Below are 21,868 nucleotides of genomic sequence, written 5' to 3'. Positions count from 1 at the left end.
ATGTTGAAAAGTCGGTTAAGGTTTTCAACCTTGGGTTATTCAACCAGTAAAGCCACAAATATTCTTTATTTGTAAACCAGATCTACATTTTCAGGACATAAAGCTTCAATAACTTCCTACATTCATTTGTTCAGAAGTAGAGCCAACTGCATAACCTACTTGATCAGTTAGAGAAACCCCTATAACTTAAAAATACATTATATTGGATGAAAAGAAAAGATCAAAAGCTCTACACCATTCTTCATAGAGAGCATCATTTGGAAGAGTGTTGAGAAGCTATTTTCGCTTCTTTACTGATCCTGAAATGGCAGTTGCTGCAGCACTCATCGCAGCAGTAGCTACGCCTACTTTTACACCTCCAACAGCTTTAACAGCACTACTGATTTTGGAAAATGCAGCAATTCCTCCAACAAAGAAAGCCCTCAAGGCAACTGCTCGCTTTATCTTCCTAATCATTTCTCTTCCTATAAAAACAGACAAGACTAGTAAAGCTCAACATCTTAAACAAAACAGTGCTATTGTTAAAGTAGCAAATTAATTCGAAAATGTTTTGCACAGGTTATTCTACAAAGAAACATCATGGATTGAACTACAAAGAAGGAAGCAGGTATGGTTGAAAAATGTTTAATAATATCTATTTGATTGTTACATGGCTGCATCAGTAATTTTTTGAAATTTTCCTCTATTGCAACAACTTTCGAATTTCATACAAAGACTTCAAACGACACCTAGAAAATTCCATGGGATTGATTTACAATCTGAAAATGAACGTGAAAAACAGTGTTGCAGAAATACACTAAATACTCATATGATCATTTTCTTGAGAATACAGAATTGTATGTATATATATTGGTTGATCATAGATCATAAAGATACGTAGTTTTGACCTTTATGTAATAATTAAAGAAGTTGAGAAATCCAAACCTTAAGCCTTCAAATATTCCAATCTTCTAAAGATTAGTTACACTTCCTAGCTTTTTTTCTTTAACCAAAAACGTTACTTTGTAATATATTATATTATATATATATATATATATGTATGATTATGGGGTTGATTATGAGTTAATTGTATATATGGTAAGGGTGTTTTTTGTTTTTTTGATTGACAGCAAAACCACTAGTGTAGAACGTCTTACAAACAACCTCTCTCAATGCCTCTCTTCCCCTTGTGGCTCTCCACACTCTACATTTTCAACCTTTCTCTAAATGAATAAATAAATGTTAAGAATATATATTCCTTTTTCTATCAATAGGCACACTTCCATTAATTGACTCAATTATTGAAAAGCACCAATTTATCCTGAATTCTTCTCAAACTATATATCGATTAAGAATTTGTAAATGTTCCACCTAGTAGTAAAGACTCAATTGCTCTCACTAATAGATATCAAACTATTAAGTGTATTTGTTTTTTCAAAATAAAATTTAATACAATTGTCTCCACAAAAAGTACGTATTTTTTCTTTCATACAAAAAAAAAAGTTAAGTGAAAAATAGAGATTTGTTATTGTTTCTTGAGCGTATGGTATTCAATGAAATGTCTTTTTTTTAACTCGTTAAGAGAGGTTATGACTATTTAGTAACAATTTAATTTTAAATGATTCATTTATTTTTAATTAAATGATTTATAATTACATAAAATATCAATGACTTATTTTAGAGGATAAGTCTAGGAAATTTTCTTTATTTTTATTAATCAAATTTCATATCAAGTCAAACTAAATCACATAAAACTGAAATGAAGTTAATATATAATAAAAAAAAAGGAAATTAAGTCTTTATCTTAAAGGTTTTTTTAAACTATCAACAAAAAGAATTTAGCCCTTGGCTCATCAACGGTCACAAATCCATTATAAAAGTATTTTCACCCAAGTTTATCGCCGGTATCAAACCAGTTAGTATGTCGAGTTTTTAAAGTCAAAAGCAAAAATAAAATTACAAGGGTAGAAGTTCACAACAATAATCAAAGAGGTATTTTATCCGATGAATGGTAACGGGAGCATTTCTCTAATCCCAAATACATTGAATGGTGACATATGCATTTGTCTAACAGATACAACTTTGAATTAAAAAAAAAAGACTACACTCATGTATATATAAAAAGGGTTGATGATAAAAAAGGAGATTGTAAATTGTTGAATGTTGAATCTTTTAATTTAGAAAAAAAAAAAATGCCGATGTGTGATATATTTTTTCAACTTATTTATACATTACAAGAATAGGATACAAACTTCACGAACACAAATTTCATTAATTAGTTTGCTGGTGAAATTTTGCTTACTCTTTGCTTGACTTTTAAAAATATTATTTATCGACAAAGTTATAAAATTCGATTGCCAATAAAAAAAGTACATTAAGATTAATGAGATAATTCCTTTACACTTCTACGACAAAGTTATGAAATTCGATTGCCAATACAATTTTCGACAAAGTTATGAAATTCGATTGCCAATAAAAATTTTATTAGTAGAAGTACATTAAGATTAATGAGATAATTCATTGATAATTCCTTTACACTTCTACGAAAGATGATAAAAATCGAGAAATACAATTTCATTTGTCAGATATTGCCGAGGATAATTTTGTTAGATTTTGAATCTAGAAATACATGAGGATAAAGAGCTGACAAAAACTAAATGATATTAATAGTCTTTTAATTATATTTTATATCAAGTGTAATTTCTCTAATTTTATAAGATGTATAATTCTTAGTCTATTTAAAATTATTTTTTATATACGGAGTTATTTCTTTCTTTTTAAATAAAAAATGTTTATTTTTTTTTATAAATAGTACTCCATTCATTTTATCTTTTTTGTTTGATTTAACTTGATACTTGATACAAAATTTTAAAAAGTAAGAGATTTTTTAATCTTATGCTGATAAACTAAGTTAGATATATATATAAAAATATTTTTTAATCTTGTAGTCTTAAATATGTCATATGTATAGAGTTAAACTTAAAAATTGACAAAAAGGAAAAAAATATTTTTCAATGTTTCGAAACAAACTAAAAGAACAGTAAAACAAATAAATTGAAAAATGAAGTAAAAAAAATTATAATGATAGCACCACATTGCGCCGAGAAATTCTACATTTAGGGGGTAAAACTCTTCGTAACAAAGGTGACTCCATATCCAAAGGGACTCGAAGCTAAGACCTCTTGCTTCAAAGGCAACTCTGATCCAAGGGGACTCGAATTCTAGACCTCTTAGTTAAAAAAGCAACTCCTATATTCAAAGAAACTCAAACCTAAAACCTTTTGATTATAACTTAGAAATGAAGAAGTACTTACCATTCCACTACATTGATATTATATATCAGTTTATCAGCACTTATATGTTGAATGCCACGTGAGAAATTTACATTGTCATAAGTCATAACTTATCTTTTAAAAAACATGAGCATTTACCGAAACATTAAAATGAAACAAAACAAACACATTTTAAGAGAGAGATTAAATGGTAAGAATTTACCCACACTTAGATATATACGTCAAACTAATGTAATTTTCTTGATCACATAATTAAATAAAGTAAAACACATATTAATTAATTAAAATTAAGTAAATTAAACTATAAATTCAAACACATGTACATGGATAAATTTTAGTCTGATTAAACGACATTATTAATTATTATTATTATTAATATTATTATGTGAACTATAAAGAAATTTATGAGCCTCTCATTTTGTTAGAGTTAGTTATATTGGCAAGGAGAAAAGAAGGGAGGGAACTCAAAAGAAAACTCTCTAATCTAATCCTTTTTCTCCATCCCCGCCGGAGACGCAGCACAAATCTCCCTTTGACAAACTTATAATTACAATATGCAGAATCAAATGACCTCCTTTACCACCCCCAATAATAATAATAATAATAACATTCATATTCAACAAACTCCTCATACATTCATCACTGATCACAACAATCTCAATCATAATAATAATAAGTATACTAAACGTGTTCATAATATCAACGATAAGAATGTCCTTCTTCGTGTTAGTGGTGCAGGACAAGCTTGCGCTGCATGTAAATACCAACGTCGAAAATGTGCCCCTGACTGTGTTCTTGCCCCTTATTTTCCACATGATCGTCAACGACAGTTCCTCAATGCTCATAAATTGTTTGGGGTCAGCAACATTACCAAGATCATTCGCCACCTTGATCAACCGTTCAAAGATGAGGCAATGCGGACCATCATCTTTCAATCTGATGTCCGTGCTAATGATCCTGTTGGTGGTTGTTACCGTATAATCAGAGACCTGCAACGTCATATTGATTATTGCAAAGCAGAGCTCGATATCGTTCTTCATCAACTCGCCTACTGCAGGGCACAGGCTGTTGCTGCTGCTGCTGCTGTTGTATCTGAACAACAACAGATATTAACAGATCATCATGCAACTGAGGAATCATTTAATGATAATAATTGTGACGGCGTTGTGAATCAAGTAGATGCTCTGGTGAACAATAATAATAATGCATCTTCGTACGATCAACAGCCAATGGATCAGTACAATCCTCATGATAGTTTCTATAATCATCCTCGTTCTGATCAGCAAGCAGAAGATGATCAGCAATACAATGAAATTCAAGATGGGCAATTAGATTTAACAGATATTAACTTCCCTTGGAGCTTGCATGAACAAGAATCCACGTCTACATCAGCTACCAATTCTATGATGAAGCAACTATCTGTTAATGACCAATGTGACAATATCAAGGACCCTATTCTTGAGGGGATTTCAGGTTTCGGAAGTTTCGAACATGATCAAACATTTGACCAACACAGGTCAGTAATGCCCAATGTTCGATCTCTATTCTTTCGTTATTTAATTGTGTTATGTTTTGAGTTTAAGCATTTGAAGGATTTCAAAGATCGAATGATGAATTTAAACAACATATAAATCTTTGATTCTCATTTGTCCATTAACATAGTTTGCTCAGTTTTAGGGAAAATGAATAGATCATGGCTTCAAGCCATCAACAAAGATTTGTTTTTTTGGATGGATCTTATGGCATTTCCAGAGTAGTTTTGCACATTGTAATATAGCTACAATACATAGAGAAATGTTATTCATAATTATAGAACATAGAACTTAAATCCTGATCTCGCCCTTTAGTTTTTTAAAACTATTTCAATCTCGAAACCACTCAATATCTATTCCCCAATGAACCACATAGTATAGCCATTAAGAAGAAAAGATAATAAACAAAAAGAGAACAGGTTATAGCATTGTAAGAATCGCTCTTATTTTTCTTGATTTCTTTCTATATTTTGGACTATAGTTTTGACACTTGTTCATTTCATAATGATGAAGCTATTCAACAAGGGAACAGACTCCAATTGAAGGAAGAGGGTGAATCCTTAGACATGCTTGCACATCAAGATCTAAAGGTGCTGCTACTCTGTTTACCTTCACAAACTGTACTTCGCTGAATTTTTGTAGTAGAGAGATCCGCAAGAGGAAATTTCTGAGAGTCAATTTGACTTCACAATTTTGCCCGAACTCCCAATGAGTTGTGTATGTTTTGTTCTTCCTTCTTTTAAGTGTCAACCGATCAATCGGTATGCAAAACTAGCTGCCATTAGTCTGCTGGGGCCTTCACACATCGTAAAGCTCCAGAAGGTTTTACTGGAAAAACGAAGGTTCAGAATTTTAGACATGTGATGAAAGTAATAAATAGGCAGTAAACAAATTAGTTTACTTGTGATTTCATGAGTCAAATTATAGTGATGGTGTACATTCACTATTCTGATTTCTTGATACAAATTGTTCAATTAGAAGAAAGGCTAAATGCACTTGATATACATTTCGGATTCTTCCTTGTCGATGACACTGTCCATGACAAAACTGAGTTACATAGAAGGCCAATGTTTCATCGTCTTCACCATTTCCACTTTGTTAAAAAAATCATTTCCTTCATGTGCAGCTTAAATAAATGATACTTCAATTTCAACGGCATCCAATCACCAATTTGCATACGAAACTAAGAAATCAGCATACTTAGAGCAACCAAAAATGATTCCCAACCCAACATTCCGCTGCTCCTTTAATTTCCTAGTTTCCACTACCTCATAGCTCCTTGCGACATGGCAATTGGCAACTCAAGCCTGGATAAATCAAACAGTAAAACATAAATGTAGTGGTTCAATCTAACTATCCCTTCCTTTTTGTACGAAAATACAACTGAATCATATCTCTCATGCAGGCTCATCAGACTTCGACCCAATTCAGCAGATTAGCGAACAATTAGTACTTTTAAAACATGCATTAGACTTCAAAAGATAGAATGAAATTATAGCGAGTAAAAACATATCAAGATGTGACCTTTTTCCTGGAAAATGAAATCGTACATAGCTGAGTAATGAAGTGACTGCACCGCCAACTCATATAGGGCTGACCCCTGAAATAAATATATAGAAGACTGGAAGGGAGGTCAGCTGTTCACATAAGTTCTACAGAGGGCTCCGAGCAGATCTTTGTTTATCGAACAATGGCTTTGGGCGGGTTTAAAGATTAGATTGTAGTTTTCCTGCATCGAGCATAGACACAGAATTCTTCATGATGCATAATACAGATAATCTTCTTGTTCTTCTGCACATTGCAAAGCAAAGCTCTTTTGGGGTGTGCATCCTTCTTTAGCCATATGAAGGCTTAGAATATTGAGCATTATATGAACATCTTCCATCTCTGAATCCATAGGTTGTCCAGCTAAGAACATGTAAACCTTCTTTTTCACCTCAATCCAACTTTGTCCCGGAGCTTTTTTCAAACCCTGCGTCTTCGCTGATATCCTCACGTTTGCTGAATCCTTCCACCTTCCATTTACAGCATATAAATTACAGAGCAACATATAGCTTCCCGTCATCCCAGACTCAAGGTTGAAAATCTGAGCAGCGGTTTCTTCTGCGACTTCCGTGTTTTTATACATTTTACAAGAGTTGAGTAGTGCTCCCCAGACACAAGCATTGGGCCTCATTGGCATGTTTTGCACCATTTCACTAGCCTGCTGCAATAGACCAGCACGACCAAGAAGATCTACCATACAAGCATAGTGCTCCATTTGTGGTTCGACTCCAAACACTTTCTTCATCTGATCGAAAACTTTATACCCCTCATCAACAAGGCCTGCATGACTACATGCAGAAAGAACTGCAACAAAAGTAATTCCATCTGGCTTAGTTCCTGTGCTAGTCATCTGTTCAAATGTTTCTAAGGCAGTAGCACCAAGTCCATGCATTCCAAATCCAGAAATCATTGTGTTCCATGAAATCAAATCTTTTTTTCCTACTCCCTTAAATACTATGTTTCCTTTCCACAAACTACCGCACTTTATGTACATATTAACTAACCCATTTCCCACCAAAGTACTTTTATCCATTAGATACCTTATTGAATAACCGTGGATTTCCATACCAAGATGGAAGTTTGAAAGCTCAGCACAAACTGATAAAACACTTGAAATCGTAACATCATTGGCCAGTACTCTAGCAACTTGCATACTTTGAAAGATTTCTAAGGACTCCTCATGCCTCTCGGCAATAGAGAATGCCCCTATAACAGCACTCCAACTTATGACATTAGGTTTCATCTTTGGATCATCTAACACTTGTAACTGCAAAAATAACGAGTAGGCCTCATTACATAAACCTGATTCTGCATAACAAGATATTAAAGAATTCCAGCTCACTATAGTTTTTAATTGCAATCTGGAAAACAGACATTCAGCCTGTCTAACAGCACCACATTTCCCATACGTACACATTAATGAGTTTATCACAATAGAATTATTTTCAAAGCCCCCTTTGATAACGTATCCATGCACCGTCTCACACTTATCAATCCCATTGTCACTAATACAAACTGATATTACTACAGCAATAGCCTCAGCAGTAGCTTCAACTTGTTTCTTTCTCATCAAAACATAAAGTTTCCACGTATCCTGATGACGTTTACACCTAGCAAAACTAGATAACAATGATGTCCAAGTGACAGAATTTGGTTCAAACCCCTGAGGTTCCATCAGCAGAAACGTCTTGTAAGCAGCATCACAGTCAAAGTTCTGCGCAAAACCTGAAACTATAATATTCCAAGATACTTGAGTTCTCATAGACATTCCATCAAACACTTTACTTGCAATATCCATACGCCCAATCTTCCCATACATGTTCATCAATTCATTTCCAACATAAAGATGATCTCTAAAACCCATTTGTATAGCGTGACAATGCACTACACTGCAGAGATTATGGTCACCGAACATGCCACATGCTCGAATAATCAACGGAAAACCAAACCCATCAGCCAAATTACCATATTCACGCATCTTAACATAAAGCTTTACAGCTTCTTCACATTTCCCATGAGATATATTAGCCCTCAAGATCGAATTCCACAACAGCAAATTCGAGAAGCAATCAGTTGGGCAGGTTTCAAATACTTTTTGAGCTTCATTGACAAGCCCAAATTTAGAGTAAACGGATATGAGTCTGGCAGCTATAAAAGAAGAATTTAATGATCCAGTGATTATGATCTTTTCATGAATTTGCTTCAGCTGTTGAAGATTAAGGCCGCATTGTTGAAGTAAATTGTCCAAGAAGTCAAGAAGCTCACTTTGGGTTTTGTGGGAATGATTGGCTGAAGAGTGACAGTGAAAATGGGTGAAAATTGATGGGAAACAAAGTCTAGTTGAGATTGAAAATGGAGTCTGGGAAATGAAACGCCTTGAACTCGACCAACAACAGTGAAGCATATCCTCGTCGGAAAATTGCTGAAAGATTTGAGAGTAGTAACAAGGTTTGTGGTGGAAGAACTACAAGTATTTATAGTGCTCCGGTGGTTCATGAGAAGAAAAAGGATGCTGTATTTGAGACGATAAAGAGAGAGTTTCGTCTATTAATTCATGGTTAGCTAGCAAATTCTAATTTAATCAACTTTCATTATTACGGACACCAAAGTAATGGCAACTTTAACTTGTTTGTAATTTGATGTTTAATTTAGACATCATGACTTGACAAAACTCACTATAGAACTATTTAAGTAGATGTTATTCAAATTGGATTAAATTAAAGAAACAAATTTTACATTGAAAGAAAAAATAAACAATATCACTTATAGCAACACACGTATAATAAAAAAAAACTTACTTACACCACCAAATGTTTACATAAAATGAATAAACACATGACATGTCTCTTTCATGTGTACTTATCACTAATCATGGTTAAATGACATATATTATCGTCTCAATTTATTACTTAACCATGATAAAATAATATATAGTTGCGGGTAAGTTTTTTCGTCCCAATTACTCTTTTGTGTGGCAAGCCAAACTCTGCAGACTACACATAACTACTTGCCAAAGAATCAAAATGACAAAACTCACACTTGTGTCTCAGTTTCCCCTGCAAAAAAAGGACTAAAAAAGAACCAGTAAAATCTTTACAAACCAGCTGCTCTTCCTAATCTCTCTCTTAAAATCTTTACTCCCATGTACCTGCATCAAAGAAATCAATCAGTATAATTAGCCAATCTTTCTACATATTTTTTGTTTAAAACACAAGATTTGAAAGTCTCATTTACTTTGTATCAAATCAAAATCAAACAAACAAATTGAAACAGACGGGAGTATAATTTTACCTGCCCATCATCAACACGGTGGCTTGAGGATTGGTGCCTGGTGACTCGTTGAATGTCGAACCATCAATGACCCGGAGCCTGTTGACATTCATAACTCGGTAATCAGGGGTTACCACCTTGCCTACTTGGCAACCGCCATGGTAGTGCCATATTGTAGTCACTGTGTCTTTGCAGAACTGTTCAAGCGACTCTGTATCATTAGTGTGTTTCGGTATAAGATTAATGTTAGCTTGGACACTCATGTTTAGCAACTTGTCCAGTGTATCCTTGTCACACTGTGCATAAGTGGTGAAATGTTTCGATTTCACAATCTTCTCCACGATGCGTATGCCATCTACACATCTCTTCAGGTCGCGTGGATGGCTGAAGTAGTTGAAGGTGACGGAAGGACTGTCATCAACCTTGGTGCTCTTCAAGCTAATCTGCCCTGTTGATAAAGGTGTCGCAATCTTTTCCAATATGAAACCTCCCCTGAATGCTTCTTGTGGAACATGTTTCTTGTTTCTTTTGTAGACTTCAATTGCTTCCAGTGTTCTTTGCTTTGGAGGAATTGCGGAGAGTTGCCCTATCTGGTTATGCCCAAACGTGCAATGTATGTCAGAAAAAGGCTTGAAGGTCTAGTGACTTTCATTATGAAGTGATCATAAGGAGTTTTAAGGAGTGTCGTGTGAAAAAACTCGAGCACTCAAGTGTCCTAGAAGCCATGTTCTGGCTTTGGCCACTAAAAGTTCTCGGTTTCAGTATGTAAAGTAAAGAGGAAATTTCCAACAAGACAAGAACTAATTAATAAAATCTCGACTCTATACTTGAAGGAAGTTGAAGTTATACGACTAACCTCAGCTGAAACGACACCATGATGACAATGAATGCTATCTTCGGTTTCTCCATATCCACTACTAGCTTCAATATAGACCCCCATCTTGGTAATTCCTACAGTCTGGATAAGTGACTGCTGAACAGGCCTATTTGTTGGAACAAATATGGTGTTCAAGGGGTTGTCTGACATGCCTTTACCGACAAATTTATTATCAAACACCACCGAGATGTTCAATTTTTTCAATTCAGCCTTTGGTCCTATTCCACTAAGCAACAGAATCTGAGGACTTCCAATTGCACCAGATGACACTATAATTTCACTTCCCTTTCTCTTTGAAAGGAATGCTGTGTGTTGGTTCCCCTTTTCGTCTTTGAAGATGACTCCTACTGCTCTTGGCTTCCTTCCTGCACAATTTTAAAATACTATCATCGTCTCATTGAAGACGGATCCTTTCTAGCTCTACTTCAACTCAATCTTGAACTAAATGTATTAGATTTATTTGACATGTAATATATACCTGATGTGTCAAATTCGATCTTTTGAACCATCGCGTGCACCAAAACATCAAGCTTCTCAGGATTGGCTGAGGTGAGAAGATCAGCTGCAGTCTTCCGATGACCAAATCTATCGAAAAGAGTTCCTCCAAACTTGGTTCCATATATATGATCATAAGTGAATCCATTATAAGGTGATATACCAACTTCTAGTAGACCGTCGCTTACTGCTTTTTGCCATGGTGCTAAGATTGGTTTATGAACAATTTGCTTCTCAATCCAGGGGAATGATTCATTTACCAGTTTAGAATCCCATCCTGCTTTCTTGATATAGCTACAAGTTCAAAGAATCATAGTATCAAATGAATTACCTGATCAATTTGCACCTCAATACAGAAATATATAGTATATGTAAGCCATATTTCTATAAGTATACAAATTACAGAATTTTCAAGCATGTTAGCATAAGTGAAGACATTAATCCAGGTTCGAGCCCTCAGAATGGATAAACTCCACACAAGGAGCATGTCCCTTTAAGTTCGTCCTACATCACAAAATCAGGTCAGTAGGTTCCAAATACAAATAATAGAAAAAAAAAGGAAGACTAGTATTACTCATACACTTACATATCTGTTTTATACTTTCTCCGTCTCAAAATACTTGTCGTATTTTTCATTTGTACATTTCTTAAGAAATCATTAATTAGGAAAGATGTTTGACTGTTTTACCCTTATTTATGTCTGATAATATAATATATCTTCATTGAACATTTATTACATTTATGTGTTATAATTAAGGTATTTATAGTCTTCACGAACAAGCTAATTACGAATACAAATAAATTAACTTGAACTTCTAAATGACAAGTATTTTGAAACGAATAGAGTATTTCTGTTTCAACAACCATTCATGAATGATAAATAGTAGGATGATTTATAAAGTGACCATCATAAAGAAGAAAATCAAATTTATTGGTCTGAAATAATTTATTATTTAAGTACAATAAATGAGGATGGAAGGCTGGTAGTTGGGATGTTTAGAGTATGCAATAGCCTCAAATTTTAGGTACACATATATGGATTGACAACCAACCATGTCTAGCTGGTCTTTAAATCATTTGTCCATTATGATATTCCCTGCCAAATCTTATATCTAAATACAGCCAACAAGGACCACAAATTTGGAGATAGATATGATCACTAGCAACCAAAACTATTAATAAAGATACAGAAGTAGCGGAGCTACCTCGTTTGAAAAATTTCATTGTATAAATAATTAAATTTATTTTTGTATACGTTTTTAAAGGTGTAAATTATATTTTGTCTTATCTCAACCGTTACCCTACCACTCCATATTTAGGAAAAAAATGAAATAAGTCATAAACGTTTTTGTTACTACTAGCATATACCAAGATCATTAATGGAGTCTAACTGTAGATCGTTCACAGAATCATATTGATTTAGAAAGGCTATGTACGATTAGTCTGCTAAATGAACCATCACTATCAATGCCTTCATTTTAATACAATGTACTTAAAAAAAAGTGGTTTCAACTATTTAAAAAATTGAATGCTATACTTATTTCTTCGTGATTTCAAATTGAATATGGCAATTGGACCGGTCGGGTCATAACTCAATCCGATCATGACCCAATCCAAGAATTATAAGTAGATAAAAATTCTATCTCACAATTGATATAGGACAAACTCTGATATCATGATAAAGGATGCGTTTTAGATTTGATTGAATTCAGAATTGCCAAAAGACGTAAAAATCTATTTTTAGTATAAGAGTCAGGTAAGTACAGATTGCGAACCTTTGGCTAGCGCGACTATAGAAACCAGCATTGATGCAAGTGCCTCCACCCAAGACTCTAGCTCTTGCATTAAAGACACCATCAGTTGAAGCAAAAATTTGGGAAGCAGAATGAGGAGAAGTGTCAGCCAAAGAGATGTGAAAATTCTGCATCAAGGAGACATTTGCATTGGCAAATGGGACTCCTCCTCTTTCCAGTAACAACACATTGAATTTCTGTGACAAAGTTGCTGCCAATGGACAGCCAGCTGTGCCTCCTCCCACTATTATGTAGTCATAATTATGACCCTTGCTGCTACCACTGCTCCAAGCATTTGATGATGAAAATGAGCTTGCTGGCTTTATGAATGGGTATTTATCTTTCCATGATTCCCATTTTCTTGCTGTTTTACAAAAAACAGACAACTCCCATTGTTAGAAAATTTAATCTAAAACTCGTATTAGGGGATAATTTTATTTTTTTTCGAAAAATTTTACTCTGTCTCTCACGTAACTAAATAAGTTTGTATGATTTTTTTTTTCTTCTTGACTAACTGAACATAAATACAATTCTGATCTTACCACGTAGTTAAAGAATGTTTTTTACATTTCTCTTGGTTTTTATTAAGAGTTTCATGCTCTTGAAAGGTTTGAGACCACTTGTTATATCATGTGGTAAAATTGAGGATATATTTAATCGTTCATTAAATGGATGGATGTTAGAGAGAAGTATTATCTCTGTTTTTTTTTTCTTTCACACATCGATGGATCGAAAGTTTGTGAATAAATATGAAAAGATTTAAATCTATAAAATAAAAAGAAACCTCATACGGCATGTGTCAGTTGTATGATACATAGAACAATTATTTTTTTATCTTTTTAGCCCATCGAAAGAACAAGGAATAATAGTTTTTTTTTCTGTTTTCAACTGGACGGACTACCAAGAAACTATTTTTTCTTTGATAAGTAGAAATAAAGACAAGTGATGAAAAGCAAAAATTAGTACCTTGAGTGAGAGAAGAGTTAAAATTGAGGCATAAAAGCAGCAGCAAAAGCTTGACAATTACAGGCATAACTGCACCAATTACCACTGCCATTGAACTCTCTGTGCCTTTCTTTGATTTGGCCTAATTATATATTCTGTGTGCTACTATCAACATTCACATATATATATATATATATACACACACTAGCACTTGATTCGCTTACAGCTTATAGAATTCCGCAACTATAACATTAATTGCTACAAATATTAGATCATGTTCTACGTGGCAGACAGTTCCTTCGTTTCAAAATAAGTGATATTTTAATATGCGATACAATTCTTAATTAAAAACAACCACTTGTTTCTATAAAGTAAAATACACAATTTTACTAATTTATTATTAATAAATACCTTAAAATAAATTTAGCTTTTTATTTATGTTAAAATAAGTGTTTAAATAAGGATAAAATTTAAAGAATAGCGTTGATATTTTCTTAATTAGGTCAAATACGACTTATTTTAAAATAAAATGTAAATTTTAAAATGTCACTTATTTGAAATAAAGAGAGTAGTGATATAGTGAGTATTATTGAGTCATTATTGTTAAGATTTAACTTACATACACCCTATAGCTCAACATTTATTTTATTGGTGAGAATTTAATTTTCGCGTAATTTCTCATCATTTCTCTTACTCCAAATTTTAATTTGTAACAACACAAAAGAGCTCAAGGGAGAGGGGAAGGTTCACTCTTTTATTCCATGAATTAGTTTTTCTGTCTCTATCCATTATGGCTTTTTTATGTAGAAGAATATATTCATAATTTTTTTTTATGAAATACAATTCTTTTTATTAAGTATTTATTTTTAACGAAATGCTTGTAAATTTAAAAAACAACTATTAACAAGAATAAAATGAAAAAAATTATCTTGTTTTAAAGTTTTTGAAATGAAAAATAATTTGAAACAAGGAGAGTAATACTCATTTAAGGCGAAATAAATGCCTACGGTTGGGGTCGTTTATTAATGCATATTGGTTATCCATTCAATTAATCTATAATGAAAATTGTCTATCATCTTTGTCTAAGCACCTAATTTGGACAACTCACTACTCATAAAGACACACATATTTTTTAATAATAATTGTTCAATAATTTCATTAATTCAAAATATTAAGAAATAATTTATTTCTATGTCTATTTATTCATACTATTAAATACTCTTTCTGTTTTTATTTATCTGTCATTATTTTGAATTTCACGTGCATTAAGAAACTAAGCAAGTTTATTATTTTACCATTATTTAATTTTATCGAAATTTAAATTTTCAATCGATGTATATGAATTAATTTATTTAATTAATTAATTTAACCAATGAACATAAATTATTTACTTAATTTTTTTAAGTTGGTCAAGAACAAGAGAAAAAGGAACAATATGGTAATTTATGCAATAATTTTATGAAATGATAAATATTATGAATCAACTATTTATAGAATAGAATGATATATACAAAGGAACCAAGGGGGTGTTATTTATCATCATTAAATTTAATATTATCCCTATTATTTATTGTTTTTTAGTGAGTATGTCAAGTCAATAATTGATAACTATTATTACATATAGAATATTACTCTATTATACGTAAACACCATGCACCTCCACAATTTACTCTTTTCGTCTAATAATAGTTGTTCACTATACTATTTTGAGATGTCTAATAATATTTGTTAACTTTATGGAATTAATAAATAATTTCATATTTAGTTCATAATTTTTTATTATTATTAATTATAGTAATTTTCTTGTTACATTTTTCAAAATATTATGTTGATTATATTAAGGTTCATATAGTAAAATTACACCATTTATTTATAGTTTATTAAGAAGCGTACAAAATTAATTGTGGATAACTATTATGAGACAAAGAAAATAATATTTTATGTGCCTCAATTTATATAATTCACTGTTTTTAATTGATTCCAAAAAAATTACATATTTTTATATTTAGTACAATTTAACTTAAAAATACTCAACATCTATAATTTTTTTTAGATCGATCACAAGTTTTAAAAATATCTTTTTTCTTTTTTAAATTTAATATCAAGTTAAATTATACTCTCTCCGTTCTATTTTTATTTGTCATGTTGCGTTTTTTGAAAGTCAATTTGACTAAATTTCAAAGTTAAATTAGACTATCTTAATTCGATATTTTAAATAAAAAATTTAAATATTCAAAAATTATAAGAAAAATATCAATACATTGCAATTTTTTGCGTATCAATATAATAAAAAAATATTCATAAAATATAAATCAAACTTTTTATATTTTAATTCTAAAAAATATAAAAATTAATAATAAAAAAATATCATATAAATTGAAACAGAAAAAAATAACTCGAATAAATTTGTTATTCGCATTATCTCCAAAGCGTTGTTTTCAGCTTAATAGGAAACTGTGGTTCATTTACGTTTCCTCGTTGCTTAAACGCTATTCACGACAGGTTGCCGCATGAGACAAATGAAGTACACAACTATAGACAAGAGTCCAAAAATGTCGGTAAAACTAATTGTTTTTCGTAATTTTTTCAAATTAAGAGCCCTTTAGATAGACTTAAAAGGAATAGCTTCTAAAAAGTATTTTTAAAAGTGTTAGAATTTATTTTTAAAATAAATAGTTATTTGTTTAGATAAAATAAGTGCTGGTAACACTTTTTTAATAAAAATGTCTGAAATATCCTTAAAAGTTGTTAATATGATAAAAATTGATTAGTTTAATAATAATAATAATATATAATATATAAAAATTATAAATAATAAATAATAATAATAATAATAAAATAATATGAAAATAATAAAATAATGATGATGATAATAATAATAATAATAATATATAATAAAAAATAATAAAATATTTAATAATAATATATGATAATAATAAAATAAATAATAATAATAATAATATAATATAATAATAATATATAATATAATAATAATAATACATAATATATAATAATAATAAAGAATAATAAAATAAATAATAATAATAATGATAAAAATAAAAAAAATTAATAATAATAATAATAACATATAGTAATAGTAATAAAAATATATATAATAATAATTAAGAATAATAAAATAAATAATTAATAATAATAATAAAATAAATAATAATAATATAATAAAATATTAATAATACTAGTAATTATAATAATAAAATAAAATAATAATAATAATAATAATAATAAATAGTAAAAGTAAACAAAAACGGAGTAGTATAAACATACATTACATTACAACCATCAAATAGAAATGATGGTAATTGGTATTATACACTGTAATAAAAAAATACTTTTAATGATAATAAATATTAACATTAATAAAAAATATTAGAATATTTACTTATATTAATTAAGTGTTATTAGACTTTAATAACATATAAAAGAAATACTAATTATCATTAATGATTATTTTTGATATAGAGATGCTTCATTTGTCCTAATCAAGCAAGTTAGTTATACCATTTTAACTTTGATCGTGGTGAGTAAATCCAAGAAATTATAACTTTGAATATCATAACATTTATTCATTCAGTTGGAACATGTCATGCATGTGCACATGCCCATAGCAGATTATGTTTTTTTTATGTTCACAAGTTTAATTAGGACATCAATCCTCCTTTTAACTTCCACTTGATAGTTGGATATCAATGGAATACTCTCTCGGTTTATAATTATTTGTCCGATTGTTTTATAATTACTTCTAATTATTTTTTTATTTTAATAAATTAAGAAAGAATAATTTTTTTATTTATTATAATTTTAATTAATTATTCTTAAAAAATCTTAAGTTTTAAATTTCATTTATTTTATAATCAATAAAAGTAAAATAATAAACTCAATAAGTTCATAGTTATTTTCTTATCACGCGTGTCCATTTAAAAATAAATAAATAATAAGGAATAAGTAATTTGTTTGTTACTAGTCAGAAAACATAACATATATAGATGTATACAATAATTACAAAGAATATTTCTTGGTATTATTACCGGCATACAATAAACAAGAAAATAACTGATCAAATAAAAATATATTTAAAAACACAAAGTAAATGGAAAAGTGCATGTGTGCAGTAAATACGCCGCAGTTGGGAGGTGGGAGCTCCAACTTAAAACTTGCAACATTCATTGTTTTTTCTTTTCCTCCATGTGAATATATTAAACCTTTGCCACCTCTCATATATTATATATAGAAAGATACAATACTATTAGGTAGATTAATCAGGTTTAGAACGGTGAGGTCTCAGGTTCAAATTCAAAAACTAAATTATGTAGGTTTAAATGGTATGTTATTGAATTGAATAAAAAAATTTTAATTTATTCAAATCTTGATAGATAGAATTACTTGATATATATATTCCAAGGAAATCGAAAGGCGCCCAAACCAACTTGGAGACTATGTTTATCAAAAAATATACGCAGTTTTATATTCAAGCTAAGCCAGCTAACCATCTGGAAATCAAATTGTTTTTTTTAGAGAAGAAAAAGACAGTTGCAATCTTTTGCAATAAATGAAGCAATGTCTTGGGCTGGAAAAGTTGGGAATTGCCAATTCTAGACCACATGAAATGTAATAGTATCCATCAAATGAGTTATGTACATTCCACAATAAGAATTCTTTTTCTTTTGGTTGGTAAAGTACATTATACAATAAGAAAGTAAAAGGTAAAATGACAATGTAACAGAAGAATAAAAGCTGAAGAATATAGAGAAGGGATACAGAGGAATAGATGAAAAAGCAGAAACACAAGTAACACAAAAGGAGACTAATTTGTTATACCTATTGATAGTTACTTATAACAAACTCCACACCCTTCACATGCTGCTCAACACATTCACTAGTCCCCTCTTCATTTTCACATAAGAAATCAGAAAAGCCTAAATAGTACTATTGTCATCAGTCTGTAATTTTCTTTCATATACTGATAATTTATCTTGTTGCCTGAACCAAAGGCAAAAATACAATAACATAGCAACGGAAAATAACACTCCTGATGAGAAGAAACTAAAATTATGTCGTCTCCTGTTTGGTTTTTCTTGCTAAGTTAATGTAATGTCATGTACAGGGGTAAAGGTCTCAAGGTCATCAGAACATGACAGTAGCTTTGTTGCAAAAAGAAAATCAGGGACAGCATTTCACAATAGGCGATGTTGAGATTCTGTCATGTATCAGTAAAATACAGTTATTGCTATTCCTTCAGACACATAGGATATTAGGCATCACATAATACTAAATTGATAGCAAAACCAGATAAGGGGGGTGAACGATATATAACGAGGAAGCTATAGAAGGTGATACAAGAAGGGAGAAAAAGAAAATCTACTTTTAAGGCGATGTCATTAACCTCAAGTTCCCCGCCTAGTATACATGTCGTACTGTTATGAACCAGCCTCGGCCCAATGTCAATAGCTATACGGATGCCACACAACTAGTTATTTGGGCCGATTAGAAGCAGAAAAATTAGAAGCCCCAATAAACAACTAGTTAAAAGGATGATTGATGTGAAAGAACGGTTTAGGCAAAACTGTTATGGAGTATCTGTATTCCTCATCCCCTTCCTTTGATCAGTTCTGATTCTCATCCCTTTCTTCTAGTTCTTCAGTTTCCATTTTAGTACTTAGATTCCTTTGTAGTTTCATTACGAGTTAGTGAAATATATGTATCAATTGTTTTAGTTTGAATTGCATTGGTCTAGATATTGAGTTTTGTTACACGTACACAAAAATTAGTGCCTTTCAGAGTTTCTGAATCTTTACCTGCTTGCTCAAAGGTGAAAGCCAGAGCAGAATTGTGCACCATGCGACATGGTGTGAGAGCATGAAAACTTGCTCTCATGAAATATAAGAAGACTCATCTGATCTATAAACAGGATTTACTTTGTTTTATCAGGTATTGAGGGGCTAGACTCTAGAGTATTCTGCTCCATTCACTTTCGAGGAAGCACATGATGACACAGCATTACAATGATTGGGACTACTGCGGAAACTCTTTGATGCAGGGGAAGGATTTCGTTGAGGTTCACTGTTTACCTGCCTTTGTCCATCATCAGCTAGTCGTCGAAGAAGGTTCATGACAGTAGGAAGGAACTTTGTGGATAAAGAGAGAAGTCCAGGAATTTGAAACACATAAATAGGAGAGATCAGTTCCCTTGAGTTGTTGGAGAAAGTTTTCCACATTATGAAACTAAGCAAATCACGCTAACCCAACAATTGTCCATGGGTGTGATAAGCAATTGTTACTTCTCATTCTAGCCTCCTGAAGAATAAAGTACCACAAAATCATAAAGATACAGCATAGAAGAAAACCACAGATATTCAAATGCAAAAGAATTTCTGAAGATATATTTCAAACCGAAAGTTAACATGGTGTCAGACCAACTGTGCACATAAAAAACTGGACATATTAGTAAGCTAGAACAGTTCGGAGAATGGTTCAAAACAAAGTAACAAGCATAGTTGAAGTGAATGCGAATCTTCACTTACCACGAACTTACATTCTTAAAACCAAACTATTACACCACTTGCACAGTTTCACTTAAACACTTGCTTTGATCCCCAATATGCATAACTTCAATATGCATGAGCGAATGACACCATTATAACTAATCTTAATATAACTTATCTTCAAAATAAACGAAACCCATAAAGAGTATTTATATTTATGATCATGTCTTAAGCAAGATACATTATAACAGTAATACAAAAAAACAACTAAAGAGAACATATCCAGACTAGGACAAGAAATCAAGTTAAAAGGAAAAATCTTTAACCTTTACAAGTGAAACCCAATGGCCATAGAGAAACAATATTAGCCAAGCCGTGAGAAAAAACAGTGAACTGAACAACTATAAAATAACATTTGGTTTATAATCATAGGAGCAATAAAAAAAATAGTCGTTCATCTTTACTTGTTCACTATGTTAAAAATAATTATAAATAATACTTATTCAATTTGAAAAATCAACAAATAACTTTTTTTTTTTTGATCTAGTCTATTCTTGTTACTAAGCACTTTTCAGTATTAGTTCATATGTTCCCAAGCCATCAAATTGAATGTATTTAAAAGGTAATAAAATAATATTATTTTTATTATATATTTCTTGTATCATATCAATAGTAGATAACTATTATTGATCAGAAACATTTTTTTTCAAATAAATATATTAACTTTCTTTTAAAGCACAATATTTTTCCAATTAAATATACTATAATTAAAGTAATATTTCAAAAAAAATATCAAAACTGAATACAATAAAAACAATTTTTATTTGAAATAAAATGTGCTTAAAAGAAGAATAACAGATTTATTTGGAAAGATGTGTTTCGAATCATTAAGTAACAATATATTTCATTTTTGGATTAAGTTATTAGTGATGGAGATATTTTTAAATTAAATTATTAATGATTGATAATTTTATCTAGTTTTACTTAATTTATGAATAACGATAAAATTAATTAGGACCAACCCTTTTACCACTTTGACGTAGTAATGATTAAATAATTAGGACCACTCGTAATTTAGATCAAACTATTAACAATGATAGTAAACAAATTTTATGAAAAACTTATCCATATTTGATGTTTATATCAAATTTATGTAATTTTCATTATTATGTGATGTAATAAAGTAAAATATATGTCAATTAATTAAGATTAAATTAAATAAATAATAATTTTAAACACATAACATGTATACATTGAACTAATATAAATACCAAATGTGATAAATTTTACCCAAATTGATGTATTATTTTCTCTTTTCTCTCTTCTTGTCCATTTCCCCACATTTTATGCTTGTAACGTCAAAAAAATCAAATATTGAAACTACTTTATTATCATTGCTTGATGTAGACGTTTGTTTCATAAAATTTGACGATGCAATTTATATGAAAAATTTTGTTTATATATAAAAAAAAGAAACAAGCTTTAGTAGGGTTCTAGCCATAATTTTATCTAATATAAACATTTAAAATTTGTAAAATTTATATTTTTTTATTCATTAAATGCAATAAGTAAAATAAAATAAAAATTATTTCAGAGAGAAAAAAAATTAATTCGAAATCTTTCTTTCAAATAGTTTCTC

The 21,868-nt window shown here is 30.7% G+C and overlaps 3 protein-coding genes and 1 long non-coding RNA gene across 6 annotated transcripts; 1 reads left to right on the top strand and 3 right to left on the bottom strand.

The window, feature by feature from the left end:
- Window positions 1-47: 47 nt before the first annotated feature.
- Window positions 48-1,027, bottom strand: LOC114077590. Its single transcript, XR_003578959.1, has 2 exons — window positions 925-1,027; window positions 48-464 (listed from the first exon to the last, which is right to left on the bottom strand). It is a non-coding gene; the product is annotated as an uncharacterized LOC114077590 (long non-coding RNA).
- A 2,734-nt stretch (window positions 1,028-3,761) lies between these two features.
- LOC107023203 (LOB domain-containing protein 22) lies at window positions 3,762-5,831 on the top strand. The gene is made up of 2 exons (XM_015223819.2): window positions 3,762-4,788; window positions 5,318-5,831. Exons 1-2 carry the CDS (start codon window positions 3,827-3,829, stop codon window positions 5,358-5,360), a joined length of 1,005 nt encoding a protein of 334 aa, XP_015079305.1. The 5' UTR covers window positions 3,762-3,826; the 3' UTR covers window positions 5,361-5,831.
- LOC107023201 (putative pentatricopeptide repeat-containing protein At1g17630) lies at window positions 5,228-9,028 on the bottom strand. 3 transcript variants are annotated; one of them, XM_015223816.2, is made up of 3 exons: window positions 6,329-9,028; window positions 5,810-6,111; window positions 5,228-5,632 (listed from the first exon to the last, which is right to left on the bottom strand). In XM_015223816.2, exon 1 carries the CDS (start codon window positions 8,751-8,753, stop codon window positions 6,561-6,563), a length of 2,193 nt encoding a protein of 730 aa, XP_015079302.1. In that variant the 5' UTR covers window positions 8,754-9,028; the 3' UTR covers window positions 5,228-5,632; window positions 5,810-6,111; window positions 6,329-6,560. The 3 variants fall into 3 exon arrangements, with proteins under 3 accessions (XP_015079302.1, XP_015079303.1, XP_015079301.1); XM_015223817.2 differs by having other exon boundaries at window positions 6,355-9,028; XM_015223815.2 differs by having other exon boundaries at window positions 5,810-9,028.
- Window positions 9,029-9,112: 84 nt separating this feature from the next.
- Window positions 9,113-13,908, bottom strand: LOC107023202 (protein HOTHEAD). The gene is made up of 6 exons (XM_015223818.2): window positions 13,751-13,908; window positions 12,767-13,148; window positions 10,975-11,285; window positions 10,476-10,861; window positions 9,641-10,209; window positions 9,113-9,497 (listed from the first exon to the last, which is right to left on the bottom strand). The coding sequence occupies exons 1-6, from the start codon at window positions 13,839-13,841 to the stop codon at window positions 9,443-9,445; spliced, it is 1,794 nt and encodes a 597-aa protein (XP_015079304.1). The 5' UTR covers window positions 13,842-13,908; the 3' UTR covers window positions 9,113-9,442.
- Window positions 13,909-21,868: the final 7,960 nt, after the last annotated feature.

This window comes from Solanum pennellii, chromosome 6 (genome assembly GCF_001406875.1).
Source record: "Solanum pennellii chromosome 6, SPENNV200".
In the NCBI taxonomy this organism is placed as follows: Eukaryota; Viridiplantae; Streptophyta; class Magnoliopsida; order Solanales; family Solanaceae; genus Solanum; species Solanum pennellii.
The sequence above is the reverse complement of the archived record's forward strand: the minus strand, read 5'-3'. Positions and strand labels throughout refer to the sequence as shown.

What these genes read in the sequence shown, in the direction of transcription:
- LOC107023203 (XM_015223819.2), top strand. Translation starts at nt 3,827, where the DNA reads ATGCAGAATCAAATGACCTCCTTTACCACCCCCAATAATAATAATAAT. An exon ending in CAAACATTTGACCAACACAG is followed by an intron (nt 4,789 to 5,317) that starts GTCAGTAATGCC and finishes ATAATGATGAAG; the next exon opens with CTATTCAACAAGGGAACAGA.
- LOC107023202 (XM_015223818.2), bottom strand. Translation starts at nt 13,841, where the DNA reads ATGGCAGTGGTAATTGGTGCAGTTATGCCTGTAATTGTCAAGCTTTTG. An exon ending in TAACTCTTCTCTCACTCAAG is followed by an intron (nt 13,149 to 13,750) that starts GTACTAATTTTT and finishes TTTGTAAAACAG; the next exon opens with CAAGAAAATGGGAATCATGG. An exon ending in TATAGTCGCGCTAGCCAAAG is followed by an intron (nt 11,286 to 12,766) that starts GTTCGCAATCTG and finishes TTGAACTTGTAG; the next exon opens with CTATATCAAGAAAGCAGGAT.
- LOC107023201 (XM_015223815.2), bottom strand. Translation starts at nt 8,753, where the DNA reads ATGCTTCACTGTTGTTGGTCGAGTTCAAGGCGTTTCATTTCCCAGACT.